Source organism: Papio anubis, chromosome 18 (genome assembly GCF_008728515.1).
Source record: "Papio anubis isolate 15944 chromosome 18, Panubis1.0, whole genome shotgun sequence".
Lineage (NCBI taxonomy): Eukaryota > Metazoa > Chordata > Mammalia > Primates > Cercopithecidae > Papio > Papio anubis.
In genome coordinates this window covers 71,908,687-71,925,800 of record NC_044993.1, presented here as the reverse complement: position 1 = coordinate 71,925,800, position 17,114 = coordinate 71,908,687, and the positions used below count along the sequence as shown (strand labels likewise).

Below are 17,114 nucleotides of genomic sequence, written 5' to 3'. Positions count from 1 at the left end.
CGAACCCCGCCGCCGGGCCCCCTGCCCCGGCCTCCCGCGGCCTACTCGCGCCGCTGCCTCCCCAGCGGACCAGGAAGGACCCTGCTCACCTTGCCCTGGATGCATGAGAGGGTCTGGGGACACGTTCCCACCCCACCTGGGCTTCCATCAAACCCAAGAAAAGGAAAACCCCGCAGACCACCGAGTAGAGAGGTGGAGCAGAGTCCTGCCGCCCCCTCACCCCACCCTGGCTGGCCCCATGCGCCTACCTGGGCTGCCAGGGCCTGGCAGCGGCACCTTCTTGGAGGTGGGTGTGGGCGAGCCCTGGATCTTGGGCATGGGCTGCGTCAGGACTGGCTTGGGAGAGACAGGCGGCTTGGCCGGCTTCCGGGCTTCACCCTCAGGCGGGGGTAGTGGGGGTAGGTGCGCCAGGTCGGTGGGCGGGGGTTCGGCAGGCGGGGGCGGTGGGGGCAGCTCCGGAGGCCCAGCCTGCTCCGAGGCCGGTCGGCGGCGCACGGTGCCAGTGCCATTCTGGTACACGGACAGTGGTGGTGGTGGCTCAGGCCCGGCCTCCCGCTCCTTGGCCTTGGGCCGGCGCTTCACCGTGTCAGACTCGGTCAGGATGAACTTGACGTTCTCCTGCTGGTTCTGCTTGGCCCGGATGCGCCTCTTGAGTGTGGCGCTGGCCTCCACCCTGGCTAAGGGCGGGCCCTCAACACCTGCCTCGCCCTTGGAGGGACCCCGAGGCCGCTGCCGGCCAGTGCCATCCTCCACAAAGAGCCCTGGGTCTGCCGACTCCCCAGGCCCCCGGCGGGCAGTGGCCAGAAGTCCAGTGACTGGCCCGCTGAGCGTGCGGCGCCGGTTCACCACCTCCCCGCCAGGCCCGATGGCCTCTTTGTGTTTCACTGAGGCCAGCACGGTGGCCACCCGACCCGGCTCTGGGCTGGCAGGGCGGGGAGTGGTGTGGCCCTCGGGAGGCCTGCGGGCAGCCCGGCCCCCACCCCCAATGGAGGACAGCTCCAGCATGGCCGCAATGCTCTTCACACTGCCGGCACTGCCCGTGTCCACACTGCCGGCCAGGTCACTGGCCCGCCGGCACTGTGCCCGGACCCCCAGCAGGCCATCTTCAGGCTCAGCGTCCGGCACCGGCTCATCCGCCAGGTTGGCACTGGCCAGGGCCGAGCTGGAGCGCTTGGGCGGGGGCGGCGGGGGCCCCTTCTTTCGGGGCCGCACAGCGAAGGACTGGCTGCGGTTGACGTTCTTGTCGGCACCTGCAGGCGCCCTCACCGAGTGGCTGCGGCCCACGCGCCGCTGGACCGTGGCATAGGGGCCCGCAGCAGTAGGCACCAGCAGCTCGTCCCGCTCCGGCTCACTGTCAGACGCTGCGTAGCGATTCAGGCTGTGGGCTCGCTTCTTGGGCCGCCCCGGCTCTGCGTCAGCCTCGGGGGGCAGGCACAGTGTGGGCACAGCAGTCGGCACGGGTGGGGGCGCAGGCCCCGGGGCAGCTGGCCCCACCTCGCCCTCCACAGGCTGGGGCAGCACATAGGCAAAGCCGCGGTGTGTGGGTGACTGAGGCAGGGAGCGGGGTGACATGGGGCGCTCTGTTGGCGGCAGCAGCTGTGGGGTAGGCTTCACCTTGGCTGTAGCTGGGGCTGGACCATGAGGTCCCCCAAGGGCCTGGGGAGAGCCTGGTCGGGTTTTGGTGGGAGTCTGTGGGGGCGTGAAGTGGCTGGTGCCTGGTGGGAGGACCTGCCGTGGCTTGCCAGGCACAGGGGGCACGCTGGCCCTCTTGACGCTGTGACCGTGGCGGCCTGGCCTGGCCTCCTTGGGCGGGGTGCCGGGAGCCGGGCCTTCATCCAGCAGGTACTCCTGGCTTCGAGACATGGGGCTGCTGGGCCCAGGGGGCCCGTCGCCCAGCAGCTCCTGTGAGCTGCTCATGTGCCGTGCCCGACCACTCAGGCTGGACTCCTGCCGTGTGGTGGCCCTCGGGGTGGGTGGCAGATGGCTGGAGGGCTTCTCAGCGGTGGTCCCCACCTCAGCTGGGCCAGTCATGGCAGCCTGCAGCTCATCACTGAGCTCGCTGTCCTGGAAGGTGGTCATTTTAGGGGACTGGCAGTCGGCCGGTGTGGGCTCAGGCGGGGGCGGAGACTCAATGGCCATCACTTCAAGTGACTGGGGCGCCTTCCGGCGCAGGGGGCCCCCCTCATACTTGGCATATTCAGCCTTCTGCAGCTCTGCCAGCTTCCTCACAGCCAGCATCAGCTTCTTCTGGTGTCCTGAGTGGGGTGCAGGGGGCAGGTCAGGTGGACCAGGAAGTGGAGGGCAGGGGCTGGGCTAGGGCAGGGCTGGGCTGGGGGCTGGGGCTGGGAGCTGAGGGCAGGGGCTGGAAGCTGGGGCTGGGGCTGGGGCCTCACCCAGCTTGGTGATGCCGATCTCCTGCAGGTCCTCCCAGGTGATATCAGTGATGAAATCGATGTTCTCATAGCCATTGTCCACCAACACCTTGTAGTACTGGGCCAGGCCGATCATGGACAGCCACACGGCCAGGTTAGCCTACAGAGCAGAGACACAGAGGGGCCACCTGGGCTGGCTGCCCGCACCCTGCCCATCTACTTGGAGCTGGAGGAGGAGGGGGCACGGGGCCAGCAGGGCACAGACAGACAGAAGGACAAACGGATAGGCCAAAGTGTTGGCACCAGAAATGTAGGCAGAGCCTCGGCTCAGGCAGCGGACACCGCATGCCACACATCGAGCACATGCGAACGCACACGGCTGACCGCGTCCATAGGACGCCCTTGTCGGGGGGCGCAGAAGAAGGCACTTTCCCACCCGGCCAGGCAGCCACAAGTACAGCACCATGGGGAGACACAAACACACCCCAGAGTCGTGGACACAGACACACGGGGCCACACCTGGTACAGGAACACGCATAGGACCTGCACGCTGCGCTCCCAGCCAAGCACAGGCACCAGCACCCCATCCCGTGTCACACTCTGACCTCTCACCCACACCAGACACAGGGCCACACACATGCCACACAGCCACAACACACACACGTGCCAACACCCACATCGGTCTGCACCGAGAAACACCCGATCACTCCCCGAGCGGCGTCCACACTGCCAGCTGGAATTCACTCATGCACCTGCTCTTGGCATACTCAGCCACCCCCAGGTGGGCGGCAAGGCCCGTGGGACCTGGACCTGACCCCCAGGAGGACCCCAGAGCCACCAATTGAGTGGGGCAAGGCAGGGTGAGTGCAGACCCACACGCCAGGTGGCTCTTGACAGCCACCAATCGCCTCTCCCACTGGGAGCCCAGAACTCAGTGTGAGACCCGAAGAGTCCACTTGGGTTGGGCTAGGCCTGGGCCCACCTTCTTCAGGCCCAGCACCATCCCACTGCACAGGCACCTCCCTTTTTGTTTTGTTTTTTGAGACGGAGTCTCGCTCTGTCACCCAGGCTGGAGTGCAGTGGCAGGATCTTGGCTCACTGCAAGCTCCACTTCCCGGGTTTACGCCATTCTCCTGCCTCAGCCTCCCAAGTAGCTGGGACTACAGGCGCCCGCCACCACGCATGGCCAAATTTTGGTATTTTTAGTAGAGACGGGGTTTCACCGTGCTAGCCAGGATGGTCGCGATCTCTTGACCTCATGATCTACCCTCCTTGGCCTCCCAAAGTGCTGGGATTACAGGCTTGACCACCACACCCATCCGCACCTCCCTGTTAATGACCACTGGCCATGGCATGTGCAAGTATCGCCGAAAATGGGGTGTCAGCTATTGGTGAGGGCCACACGTGCGGTAGAGCGCGTGTGCACGCACGAAGTTGGTGGGCGCCTGCAGGGTATTCCATGCACGCCTGCTGTGCAGGGGCTGGCACGTGCCTGGGTGCGTGTGAGCATAGCCCCTGCAGTCTGCATGTGAGTGGCAGTGCTTGGAGGCCTGGTGGCTGGGGGTCTCTGTGGGGCAGCTTGCATGTGCAGGGAGTCCTGGTGAGAGCATAGACGTGGGGAGGGGACTCTCCTGGCTTCAGGCTCCCTCAGCTCCGATGGCCCCTGGACAGCATCACCTCGCCTCTGCCCCAGTGACAGAACAGGGGCTGACTGGGAGGCTCCCTGCTAGCAGGACATCCTTCACTCTCCTCTCCCTCAAGACCCTGAGGGTGGGTGGGGGCTGTGGCCAGGGAGGCAGGCTCTCTGTCTGTCTGTCTGCCCGTCCTGGCCCCAGCCCCTGGGGTGCAGGTGGCCTTACGGGTTTGTGCTCAGGCAGCCAGTCGGGGATGCTTAGGCCGCTGATCTCTGCCGCGATCTTCTTCCGGTGGCCCGGCTTGGTGACACCAATGGCCGTGAGGTCCTAGGCAGAGGGGAGGCTTGTCAGCTGGGGGCTGGGCCCGTCTGTGGGACGCAGCTGGCACCGGCGGCATGTGGAAAGCTCACCTCGGGGGTCATGCGGCTGATGGTGGGCAGGTCGTAGCCAGCGCTGATGAAGTTGGGGGCGTAGAGCTGCAGCTGGAATGCGGTGAGCCATTGGCCCACGGCCTCGGCGCTCTGGAAGACACAAGGCACCCACTGCAGGCTCGCCTGCCTGGCTGTGCCCTGCCACCACAGCGCCTCCTCTGCTTGGCCGGCCAGCCGTGCAGCTGCTGTGTCCGCTCTCCGCTGCTCCATCTGCAGCAGGCCCCGGTGAGCCTGGCCCGTGAATGATCCTCAGTCCACAGTCCCTGAGGCGCCTCCTGGAGCATCCTCCACCCTTCTGCCTTCTGGGATCTCCACTGGGGGGGCGGGGGGGCTGCTGCTGTCCGCCACATGCCTCCCTGACTGTCCCCTGCTCTTGCACCAGGGACGCCCCACGCCATCCTGGGGAGGCAGGTGGTGTGGCCCCTTGGGAGGGGGCTCCGGGAAAGGGGCCTCAGTCTGGACCAGAAGGTAGGCTCTGTGCCCACAGGCAGGGGCACCTTGCCTACTCCACTGTGCAGGACTCAGCCAGCAGCTTACGCCTCCCCAGCACGCAGGTGCACTCACACACCACACGCCGCGCCCATGCACGCACTGCACCGTCTCATACCCAGCCCCTTCCACCTGTACACAGACACACGTGTCCGGCTCACAGTCACACCATCACACACACACCCTGCACACACACGCGCACACATGGAGGCACAGGTTGGCCCACACGCACAGCCTGTACAACGACGACACCCATACACGCAGGCGGACACACACAACACACACAGACTGACAGACAGAGGAGAGGGTCTGGCCTGGCAATGCCCCGATCCCACCGAAGCCAGGCCAGGCAGGCTGTGTAGGCACCCGTCAGCCCATCGGCCTTACAGCCTCTCCCCGGAGCCCACACTGGGAGCACCCCCAAGCCCTGTACCTTGCCCTCCGATGCTGGCTCCAGCTTCTTGGGCGGCTGCTCCCCATAGATCTGCCCTGCATGGGCCACTGGAGGCTGGGACCGGGCCGCACCTGAGGACGAGAGTGGGTGGGGGACAAGAGCTGTCGGGCTGCTTTCCTCTGTCGGGCTGTGCGGCAGCATCCTTGCTCTTACCTGCAGAGCCTTCTGGAGGCTTGGCGGGGCTGTCCCCTGGGCTGGACTCGGAGACGGACTTCTGGGAAAGCACCGTTGCCAGGAGCTGCAACCCAGAAACACCGGCTTGTCGCCTGCTCCCAGCCCTGGCCAACCTAGCCCCGACCACCACCCCACCTACCTTGATACCCTCAGAGCCCGGGTGTAGGGTGTGGCCCCCGCTGCCCCGGCTGCCAGCCACGCCGCTAATGCTGCCGCTTCGGTCCCCACCTGCCAGCGTGAGAGAGCAAGATGAGGCCAGTGCTGGCCCCTGCCTGGCCCCACAGTGGTGCCTTGTGGAAGTCCTGCCACCTCTGCCCTTCAGGGACCCGGCTTACCTGCAAAAGGCTTCCTCAGCACCCAGATCTCCTCTGGGGGTGCAGAAGGTCCTGATGAGCTGCTTCCCTGCGGCAGGCTTGGCTCAGTGCCTGCTCGGGAACCTGTAGGTCGAGCACAGCCTCCTGAGACCTGGGCCATCGAGGGCGGGTGCTGACACAGGGGAGGGAGGGCGGGTGCTGACACAGGGGAGGCGGGGCAGAGGCCGGGCAGCCACAGCAGGGGGGTCCTCCCTGCCTGCTGTTGTCTCCAGGGAGCTGAGAGCCCCGAGGAAGACCCCTCCCCCGCCAGATGTTTAGAGCAGGAGCGAGGCAGAGGCAGCCAAGCCTAGGCATCCTGCTGGTGGCCCTGGGGTCCTGGGGGCCGGGGGCCAGAGACTGCTGGGTGGTGTGAACGTCTCTGTACTGGGGAGTGGGGGGCAGGCAAGAAGAACCCCACAAGCTGGAGCCAAGGCTCCCACTCAGGAGCTAGATGGCCATGACCAGGGGCTGGCCCTGCTTGTGCATCTCCATGTCCTCCATCAGGAGTAAACGGGCCCCTGGTCCCTCAGAGCCGCCACATGGGGCCTCACAGCCTGGGTCCCTGGCCTAGTCCCTCTCCTCAGCCTCCTGTTCCTCAGATGTGGCCAGCTCTTGCCTGCCTCAGCACCTTTGGTTTTTCCCTTTTTTCTTCACCAAGAGCAGACACTTGAGTGCCTTTGTTGTTATCATTATTATTTTGAGACAGAGTCTCGCGCTGTCCCTCAGGCTGGTGCAATCTTGGCTCACTGTAGCCTCCACTTCCCAGGCTCAAGCAACCCTCCCACCTCAGCCTCCCAAGTCGCTGGGGCCATAGGCGCACACCACCATGCTTGGCTGATTTTATGTTTTGTAGAGATGGAATCTCACTATGCTGTCCAGGCTGATCTCGAACTCCCGGGCTTAAACAGTCCTCTCGCCTTGGCCTCCCAAAGTGCTGGGATGACAAGCCTGAGCCACCACGCCTGGCCCCGCCCCCTTTTAATGCACAGCTCCTGCCACCTGGAACCCACCAGCCTCTCAGGGCATTCTCTGGCCTCCTCTGACTGCCTCATCTCAAGCAGGCCCTCCCTGTGCTCCGGGTCACTGGTAAGTACATGTCCTTTCATGTTTACTTCACTGTCCCCTGCCCTCTCCTGCCCCAGGGCGAGCTCCTTGGGAGTTGGGTCCCCATCTGTCCTGGTGGCCAGTTCAGAACCAGACGTGGTGGCACACAGTGCTTGGTGGAATGCACAAAGGAACAGGTTGGGAACGGATGAGGAGACGGCTGCTGGGGCACCCTGATGCTCCCCACTCAACCCCACGCTGGCACCCAGAAAACCAGCCCTGCTGGGCCCCCACACGCGTAGCATGCTCGCTGCTTCCAGCCCCCAAGCCCAAGGTGCGGGGCTCCTGCCTGCCCCCCAGGGTGGGGTGGAACTTGCCTGCTCGCTTGACGATGGCCTCGCCCAAGGAGGACGGGAAGTAACCCACCCGGTCATTACCCGTCCGGTTGTCATGGATACAGCCCTTCCACCGGCCATCCGGATGCTGCTCGAGGACCTGGCCAGTAAGGTGGGGGGCGCTCAGGGAGATGCCCCATTTCGCAGTTTTCTGCCCAGTGCCCCCCAGTTGCGGCAGGACGGCGGTGTTCTGGGGTGCACACGCCCAGGTGCCGCCCCCTCCCTGCCGAGACAGCCCCTGAGGCCATGCTTACTGTGATGATGTCCCCCGCCTTCACATTGAGGCTGGTCAGGTCGTAATTGTTGCAATAATCCTTGGTCGCCCGGACCTGCAGGGCCGCCGAGGCCTCTGGGGATACAGGAGGGGGCCCCCCAAGTCCTGCGGGCTGATCTGGCCCAGCCCCAGCCCCAGCCACTGCCCCTCTGCCCTGCCTGGGCCCACCTCGCAACAGCTGCTTGATCTCCCTGCTGGCCTGGGACGTGGTGAACTGGTGCACGATGTCCAGGGCTGTCTGGCTGTAGGTGTTCCTCACGTGGGCATTGATCCCGCTCTGCACATGTGAGAGGTGAGGCCCTGTCAGGAGCCCCTACAGCCCACTGGGCCCAGCACCCCTGGCCCCCACACTCACATCCAGCAGCAGCCGCACCACCTCTGTCTTCCCGCAGAGCGCAGCCTCATGCAGGGCCGTGCCAGACTTGGTCTGGCGGTTAATGTCAATGCCGGCTTGGAGGAGGAGCCTGGTGGGAAGGCAAGGTGGACAGGCGGGGCCTTCCAGCAGGAGGCCGGCCCCAGCACCCCCAAGCCAGGCCTCCATTTCCAGGTACCCCAGCAGTCTGGTTGGGGGCTGAGGACCGTCTAGCCCTGCCCCGTGTCTCTGACATTCACTGAGTGCTGAGCGCTTTTCCTTGTACTGTTTTTTTTTTTTTTTTTGAGATGGAGTTTCACCCTTGTTGACCAGGCTAGAATGCCATGGTGCGATCTCGGTTCACTGCAACCTCCACCTCCTGGGTTCAAGCGATTCTCCTGCCTCAGCCTCTGGAGTAGCTGGGATTACAGGCACCTGCCACCATGCCCAGCTAATTTTATATTTTTAGTAGAGACGGGGTTTCCACCATTTTGGCCAAGTTGGACACAAACTTCTGACCTCAGGTGATTCACCCGCCTCGGCCTCCCAAAGTGCTGGGATTACAGGCGTGAGCCACTGAGTCCGGTCTGCTTTTTCTAAGACAGGGTCTCACTCTGTCACCCAGGCTAGAGTACAGTGGTGCAGTCATGGCTTACTGCAGCCTCAAACTCCTGGCCTCAAGCAATCCTCCTGCCTCAGCCTCCAGAGTAGCTGGGATTACAGACATGCATGCCCATTTCCAGCTTTTTTGTTTGTTTGTTTTTGCCTTTTTTGTAAAAACCAGGTCTTGCTGTGTTGCCCAGGCTGGTCTCAAACTCCTGGGCTCCTGCGTCAGCCTCCCAAAATGCTGGGATTGCAGCATTTTTGAACCACCGCACTCAGCCACTTTTAAAAAAAAAGTAGAGATGGGGTCTCTCTCTGTCACCCAGGCTGGAATGCAATGGCACCATCCTGGCTCACTGTAGCCTCGACCTCCCAGGCTCAGGCAATCCTCCCACCTCAGCCTCTCAAGCAGCCGGGACTACAGGTGTGCATCACCACACCCAGGCTGCAGTGCAATGCACTGCATTTTTTGAGACAGGGTCTTGCTCTGTCACCCAGGCTGGAGTGCAATGGCACAGTCACCACTCACTGCAGCCTCAGCCTCATGGGCTCAAGTGATTCTCCTGCCTCAGCTTCCCAGTAGCTGGGTCTACAGGTGTGTGCCAACACATCTGGCTAATTTTTTTTTTTTTTTTTTGTGAACTCCCAACCTCACGCCATCCTCCCTCCTTCGCCTCCCAAAGTGCTGGGATCACAGGTGTCAGCCGCCGCGCCCAGCCCACAGTGAGCGCTGCTGAAGGGCCCTCCCTGTGCTAAGACTTCCCAGCTGTTAACTTATCTGATGCTAGCGTAGGCGCTGCTTTGAGCCCCACTTTTGGATGGGAAAGTGAGGCTCAGGGAAGTTCAGCACCTCCTCGAGCGCACCCAGGAGCAGCGGGGCCGGGACAGAGAAGTCACAGAAGCCCCTTTCCCAGCCACTCCAGCTCATACTGTACATGGGCCCTGGAGGCCACGCCAGAGGCCTGACCAGGGACCTGGGACCCTGCCTGCTCTTGCCCCATCCCCAAGCCAGAAGCTGGTGCCCTGAGCCCCAGGCTGCTGCTGAACCCTGGGGACCCTAAGGCTGAGGCCCTCCCTGCCACCGGCTCTACCTGATGATGTCGATGTGGCCATTCTTGGCTGCGAGGTGCAAAGGGCTGGTGCCGTTGGGGTCGGTGGCATCTCCCGGGCGGGGCTCCAGCAGCGCCGCACACATGTTGCTGCTGAGGAGCAGCTGGACCACCTTGAAGGAGGGGTCAGGGTAGGGGGGCCCTGATGTGGGGCTCCCCAGCCCCACCCCACGGAACTCCACGGGAGACTCACCCCAACGCGGCCGAACTCGCAGGCCAGGTCCAGGGGCGTCTTCCCCGAGTTGTCCACCATGCACGGGTTAGACTGGTGCTGTAGCAGCATCTCAGACTGGGGACCAAGGGCGCAGTCAGGCCCGCACATCCTCAGGCTGCGCTGCCCTGCCCGGGCTGCCCCGCCCCTGCCCCCGCCCCTGCTCGGGCCTCACCACATCATAGTGACCGTGCTGGGCTGCCAGGTGCAGGGGGATGTGGCCCTCATCAGACGGGATGTTCACGGCCGAGCCCGCCTTCAGCACCAGCTTCATGGGCTCCTTCCGGCCCTGCCAGGCCGCATAGTGCAGCGGCCGCATGCCTGGGGGGCAGGGGGATGCTGAAAGCTGACCTTTGACCCCAAACCCAACTCTGGAGGATAGGGGCTGCTGGGACCTGACCCCTGACCCCAAGCCCAACCCTAGGGCGTGGGGGATGCTGGGAGCTGACCACTGACCCCAAGCCCAACCTGGGGGATAGGGGAGTGCTGGGACCTGACCCCTGACCCCAAGGCCAACCTTAGGGGGTGGGAGGGTGCTAGGAGCCGACCCCTGACCCCAAGCCCAACTCTGGGAGGTGGGGGGAATGCTGGGAGCTGACCCTTGACCCCCGAGGCTAACCCTGTGGGTTTGGGGGTTGCTGGGAGCTGACCCCTGACTCCAAGCCCACCCTTGGCCTCCAGGACCCTGATCCCAGGAGGACCTGCCTGAAATCAGACTAAGACCCTGGGCTGAGACCTCAGCCAAGGACCCATGCAGGCCCCGGGGAGCCCCCCTCACTTCCCCCACCCCTGCCCCCACTGGAGGCCCCTGGGCCAGTCTTGCCTTTGTTGTCCTTGATGTCCACAGCGGCCTGGGCCTCCAGCAGCAGGCTGATCAATTCCGTGTTGCCGTTCAGGGCCGCGTGGTGCAGAGCCGAGAAGCTAGCATGGGCAGAGGACACATGGAGCAGAGGCCCTGGCGCCCCGGGCACCCTGCCCTCCCTAGGAGCCATCCTCCCTTCCAGGCGGGAACCGCCTGGCTCAGAACTCACCCATCTGGGTCCTGGAAGTTGACATTGATCTTCTTGGTGGAGCCTAGGAGCTCTGGGGATGGAAGGAGACTTGGTGAGGGGAGGCTGTGCCAGCCCCTCCAGGTGGCCTGAGGGCAGGGAGAGGGTGCCAGCCATCTCCCCGGCAGGCACAAAGCTGCTGGGCTCTCAGTCTGCAGACACTCACTCGTCCACTCGTGCACTCATGCGTTCAGCTCTGCCCCGCAACCCGCCCCAGGTGCCAGCTGCTCAGGACTTGGTGTCCCATTGCCGAGATGTGGGGGTTCACAGTACTGAGGACTCCAGCCTGGGGTCCTTGTCCCCACCTGGGGATAGGAGGCAAGGCTGTGCACCCACACCAGCACACACATGTGCATGCACACCCCTCCCTTAGGACACTGGCTGGGCACCTGCCAATGTGGGAGGGAGAGAGCCGGCCCAATCTGTCTCTCAGAAGGATCCAGATGGGGCCGGGGGTGGCCAGGGAGGCTGGAACACCCGGAAATGGGGGTATCTCTGGGGGAGGATCTGCGTCTCCACCGTGCAGCACCCCCACTGCCAGCCCTGGGCCACAGCCAGTGTGGATGAGCAGAAGTGGGAGGCGGGCGAGTGGGCTGGCACCTCTGAGCGACCTCACGCGAACGGCCGCCTCCTCCCCAGCGACTCGGAGCACCTGAGGCCAGAGGGGCCCATGCCCTGCCTTCAGGGCCCCAGTGTCCTCCTGGGGCCCCCCGCATCCTGGCCTCCCCCAGCTGGCTGCCAGAGGAGGGAAGCCCACCGATGCCCTCCCAGTGGGCGCTAGTCCAAGCAGACTTGGGCCAAACCCCCGCCTATCTGGGCCGTGGTTACATAACCCATTTGTGGGTCAGTCACTCTGAGAGGGGAGCTGGCAGGACAGAAGCCCCTTTGTCCAGGCCCAGGACGGGGTGGGGGCGGGAGCTGAGGGCAGGGGAGTTGAGGGAGTCGAGGCACAGGGCTGGCTGCAGGGCTTACACAGTGACCCACAGCAGCCCCTGCTGCCCCGGCCTCGGTCCCAGCCACTGGACGCAGGGCGCAGGTCCCCTGATGACCCACGAGGCTGGCCAAGGGAGCCAGACAGCTGTGAATTCGAATCTCTGCTCTGCCACTCACCAGCCTGTGGCCTTGGCTGCCGGCGCCCTCCCTGAGCTGGAGCCGCGGGTGCTAACGGCCTCCCAGAGGTGTGAGAGCATTTCCAGACATAAAGCGTGCAGGGCCTGGCACAAGTCGGGACTTGGTGCGTGGCGATTACTGATATTAGCTGTGCAGGAATCCCACCCCCACCTTCCTCCAGCCAGGGCTTTCTCCCGGCAAGCAAAGGCGTCTCCAGCTTCACTGGCCCCTCCCCCACTGCTCAGACACTGCTGGTGCCAGTGTCCCTTTTAGTTAGTGGCAATGCCACCCTTCCTGACCATGACCCAGGCCAAAACCTTGGAGCCAGCCCTGGGGCCTTTCCTGTACACCTATAGCTTGTCTGTCAGCTCTGCCTCTCAGACATCCCCAGAGCACACTTGGAACCCTAGCCCTTCTCCCTGCGGCCACTGTCACCGACCTGGTCCAGGCCGGTATCTCTGGCAGGATTAGTGCCATCCCCTCCTCACTGGTGTTGCTAAGGTCCTCCCACATCCCTTGGTCCAACCTCCACACCCACCCTAGTTGGGAGTCCCTGGGAAAACATGAGTCAGGCTCTGTGCCATGGCTCATGCCTATAACCCCAGCACTTTGGGAGGCTGAGGCAGGAGGATCACTTGTGGCCAGGAGTTCCAGACCAGCCTGGCCATCATAGCAAGACCCCATCTCTACAAAAAATAAAAAAAAATTAGCCAGGCATGGAGGCGTGTGCCTGTGGTCCCTGCTACTAGGGAGCCTGAGGCGGGAGGATTGACTGAGCCCAGGAGGTTGAAGCTACACTGAGCCGGGATCGCACCACTGCATTCCAACCTCCTGGGTGACAGAGCAAGACCCTGTCTCAAAAAAAAAAAAAGAGAGAGAACATGAGTCAGATCCAGCCACTCCTGTCCTGAAGACCCCCTGGCAGCACTGGTCTCACTGGGAGGGGAGGCCGACACTGGGCAGCGGCCGTGCTGGGAGGGGAGGCTGAGATTGGACAGCGGCCGTGCTGGGAGGGGAGGCTGAGATTGGACAGCGTCCGTGCGTGGGGCTCCTGTTTTGCTCTCAGTTCTCATTACTTCCACCATTACTGCTGTAGCTACACAGGCCTCCAGACGTTCCTCTAGCATATAGTCTGCCCTGCCCAGGGCCTTTCCACATGCCCTGTGTGCATGTGTGGGCTCCTCTTCCCTAGTTAACCCCACAGCCTCTCTCACGTTTTTCAGGTCCTTACCCACAGGCTGCTCACTCAGCATGCCCTCCCCATCTGAAGTGGTGACCCTGCCCGCCCCGCAGCTGCTGTGCTTGGCTCTGCAGCCCTCATCACCACCTGCCACGTCCACCTCCTTCTGCTCTTGCTCCTACCCATCTCCATCATTCAACTACCAGCACCAAGGGGACAAGGGCCCTCATCTCTTCTGCTCACGAAAGAATCCTCAGTGGCTAAAACAGTGCCCCGCGCAGATGAGGTGCTCAGTCAGCAGCAGACTGGACCGATCTCTTCATCCCCCACACCCTGCCTGGCCGCTGAGGGGACTTCATGGGCGTGTGGCCTGTGCTTGGCTCAGAAGGACCCCATGCCTGCGGATGCTCTCCTGTCACCATCTTGAAATTCTTTTTTTTTTTTTTTTTTTCTGTCTGGAAACAAAGTTTCATTCTTGTTGCCCAGGCTGGAGTGCAATGGTGCGATCTCGGCTCACCACAACCTCCACCTCCTGGGTTCAAGCAATTCTCCTGTCTTAGCCTCCTGAGTAGCTGGGATTACAGGCATGAACCACCACGCCCAGCTAATTTTGTATTTTTAGTAGAGACGGGGTTTCTCCACGTTGGTCAGGCTGGTCTCGAACTCCTGACCTCAGGTGATCCGCCTGCCTCAGCCTCCCAAAGTGCTGGGATTACAGGCAGAGCCACCGTGCCCGGCCTGAAATTCTTATTTTTGAGCAAGGGGCCCCGCGTTTACATTTTGCATGGGGACCTGGGAATTATGTCGTAGGGCCTGCCACCATCCCTTACCATTAGCTGAAGGGAGCGCAGGTGTCACTGTCCCGTGCATCCCTGCCAGGGCCACACTCAGGAGGTTCTCCCCCCAGAACACTGAGCCCCGCTCTTCCCAGCTCCAGGGTAGCCAGCCCTCAGCATGTCCCCAGGATTGCCCAAGCCAGGCCCTATCATCCCTCCCCCAGCTAAGGCAGCCAGAGTGGAAACCACCTTCTCACCCAGCCACACCTGCAGGGGCTGAAATCTCGGGGGGCTGGAGGTCAAAGCCCAGAAGGTGACAGCTGCTAGTGGGGGAGGATGTCTCCCTCAGGAAGGGGACCACCCCATGTGAGAAGGAGTGCCTTAGTAAAGCCATCTCATCCCTCTCCTCACCCATGGTCTCCTCAAGGGGGAAAATGGCTGAAATTGGATGGAGGGAGCTTGAGGTCTTGGGACATGCTAACCCCAATTCCTGTGGGAGACAGTGGTTACCCAGGAAGGTCCCAGAACTGAGAAGGGCCTGGGGCTGGGGGCTGTTTCACCTGGAAATGGGTTCTCTGGATGAAGCAGGAGTGAGCATAACTGGAGGGGACCAGGGCCAGAATGAAAGCCCAGGAGCCCCCCTCCCTCCCCATGAGGTCCCTAAGCCCTGTGACTCTATGACAGTAAAGCCCTTACCCCTGACCAGCCCTCTCACTGCTATCCTGAGCCTGTCCCCAACTCTGGGATCCGGTTCATACCCCGGGCTAGAAGGGAGCTACTAGGGGGCTATTAGAAGGTGAGAGGGGGGCGGGGCGCTGGCCCTCGGTGCTCAGGGGCGTCCTCCAGGGCATTCTCAGACCTGCCTCCACGGACAGGGGGCCTCCCTGGATAGGGTCTGGGTCAGAGGGAAGAGTGGGTCCCTCCCGACCAGCAGGAGGCCAGCCCCTGCCCTGGCATCTCCCCCAGAACAGGCTCCTCTTCCGCTCAAGGACAGCTGCTAAGTGTGTGCATGCGGGCACGGGAGGCTCCCTTCAGGGCGGGGTGAGTGGGGGGCTGGCTGAGCCTGGGGTGACTCTGGAGAAGGCGGTGGAGGGAAGGGGCCGGGCACCCAGAGGGGACCATGGAAGTAAAGCTCATGGGGACAGCCCTGGGCTCAGGGGGCCCTGGAGGACACTGCTGGACACCCCCCACCTCGTGGCCCAAACTCAGCTGTACTTTACTGAATCAAAATACATCTTACTCCAAAGCAGGGCAGCGTTGCCATGACGACGGAGCTAATTCATGGAGGGATTTCTCCTCTGATTTATTACACCCGCCCCTGTGAGTCAGAGAGCAGGAGCCGGGGCCAGGGCAGGTGTCTCTCCTGCCCCAGAGGCCAGGCAAGACAGGCAGAGACCCAGGTGAGGATGGAAGCCCCCAGAATGGCCACAATAGAAGGGAGGAGGAACCTCCCCAGAGCTGAAGCCCCCACTTCCCCGGCCCCTGGACCTGGGCCGTCTAAGGCTGCGGTCGTTGCTGGCATTTACTGAGCACTTACTGAATGCCTGGGCTCCAAGCGCCCAGGCTCACTGATCTTAGGACCCCGCCGTGAGGCTGACATCCCATCCTACAGACGAGGAGACTGAGGTCCACCGAGTTGGAGCTGTCTGTGTCCAAGGTCATGTGACCACTAGGTGGAAGCCTTTACCTTGCCTTCCCTCTCAATCCCTACACCTGATCTCCAGGCTCAGCTGAAGCTACCTCTGCCCACAAGCTCTCCCTTTCTGAGCTCAGGGACCTGAAATCAGCTCGGGGCCAGCCTGCAAAGGCACCGGTGTCCCCTTTCTCTTACTGCACACAGTGGACAGGAGCTGGCCAGTCATGGGCCGCTGGTAAAGTGCAGGAGTGGGGGGTCCTCCTGGGACTCTAGGTTCCCCCCACCGACCTCCCAGAAGCCAGTCCCAGTTCTTGGCATCCCCCTGGAGGAAGGGGAGGAGGACTCCCTGTCTTACAGTCTGTGGGGGTGGAGGGAGGAGGGAGGACGCCCAGACCCCACATGCCGACCTGCAGAGCCCTGTCCGTGCCTACACAGGTGCCCTGACACACTGACACGGCTATACGTGCGCAGCCGCACACGCGGCTGGTCCACACGCCCATCCATCCATCTCCCGCGGCCCCCAGGGAGGCTACGCGCTGAGCCAGGATCAGTGCTGGGATCAGGGCTTCAAGCTCCCAGCCCTTTCCTGGGGCCCCCACAGGGCAAGCTGGGGATAGCCAATGGTGGTCCCCCACTCCCTCATGGCCTTCTTTCCCAGCAGGGAAGCTGGGGACCTGGGTCGGCTGGAGCTTGGCTGAGCAGGGCCCCAAGCCCTTGCCCCCAGGCCGGCCCTGCCTGGAGTCCAGCCTGCCCTGGGCTGGGCGACCTTGGGCCTCCGCTCTCCCATCAGTAAATGGCCCCCCACCGGCCATGCCAGGGCAGCCACACCCCCAGCGTGATCCTGCCCCCCACCTTCCCTGCAAAGCGTGTTATTAAACGTGGGGCGGGGAGGGGGTCTGCCAGGGACTGTCAGCTCCCGGGTCGCCCCTCCCCGCAGGGGCCCCCTCACTGTCTGCCCAGTGCGTGTGGTGGGGGGGCCATCCGCCTCGCCCTTTGAAGGCCCCAGCAGAGACCTCCAGCTGTCAACCCGCAGCCTGGGAAGGGAGGGGGACAGAGGTAGGGAGGGAGGGATGCGAACGCCCGCGGCCCGGGAGGCGGGTGCCGCCAGGTGCCCGCTGGGGGGCTCAGGGTGACGGCCGGCTCTCCGGGCCGCCCCATCTCCAGTGCTGGGGACAGCGGGTGGGGGGCACGGACCGAAGGTCTAGGCGCTGCTGGCCCCGCCCCGCCCCCGGGGACCCGACAGCGTCCCCTCCCCGCCCGGCGCCGGGAGGGGTGGGGGGCTCTGCGCCGGGGAGGGCCCCCGGGGCTCCCGCCCGCGCCCCGCCCCGGCACTAATGCTCCGGGCCCGCGGCTCTGCAGCAGCCTGCGCGTCCCCTAAATCCGCCTTCACCGCCTGCACCAGCTCCTGCTCCTTCCCCATGGCGCGGCCGGGGCCGCAGCGACGCGGCTGCGCTCGTGCGCTCGGCGC

At 63.6% G+C, this 17,114-nt stretch overlaps 1 protein-coding gene across 3 annotated transcripts in view; it reads right to left on the bottom strand.

The window, feature by feature from the left end:
* Positions 1-17,114, bottom strand: part of CASKIN1 (CASK interacting protein 1) — a 19,263-nt gene extending 2,149 nt beyond the window's left edge. The window contains exons 1-18 of one of the 3 annotated variants that reach the window (XM_031658576.1): positions 16,979-17,114; positions 10,927-10,978; positions 10,719-10,816; positions 10,071-10,216; positions 9,878-9,973; positions 9,667-9,797; positions 7,976-8,084; positions 7,789-7,897; positions 7,601-7,695; positions 7,329-7,446; positions 5,890-5,991; positions 5,694-5,782; positions 5,534-5,618; positions 5,360-5,451; positions 4,417-4,527; positions 4,232-4,333; positions 2,394-2,532; positions 249-2,255 (exon numbers count right to left, since the gene is read on the bottom strand). In XM_031658576.1, the coding sequence (XP_031514436.1) occupies positions 249-2,255; positions 2,394-2,532; positions 4,232-4,333; positions 4,417-4,527; positions 5,360-5,451; positions 5,534-5,618; positions 5,694-5,782; positions 5,890-5,991; positions 7,329-7,446; positions 7,601-7,695; positions 7,789-7,897; positions 7,976-8,084; positions 9,667-9,797; positions 9,878-9,973; positions 10,071-10,216; positions 10,719-10,816; positions 10,927-10,978; positions 16,979-17,066 (3,769 nt within the window). In that variant the 5' untranslated portion in view covers positions 17,067-17,114. Of the gene's footprint in view, positions 1-248; positions 2,256-2,393; positions 2,533-4,231; positions 4,334-4,416; positions 4,528-5,359; positions 5,452-5,533; positions 5,619-5,693; positions 5,783-5,889; positions 5,992-7,328; positions 7,447-7,600; positions 7,696-7,788; positions 7,898-7,975; positions 8,085-9,666; positions 9,798-9,877; positions 9,974-10,070; positions 10,217-10,718; positions 10,817-10,926; positions 11,108-16,978 lie in introns of those variants that run through there. The other 2 variants (XM_031658575.1, XM_031658574.1) reach the window with 2 other exon arrangements.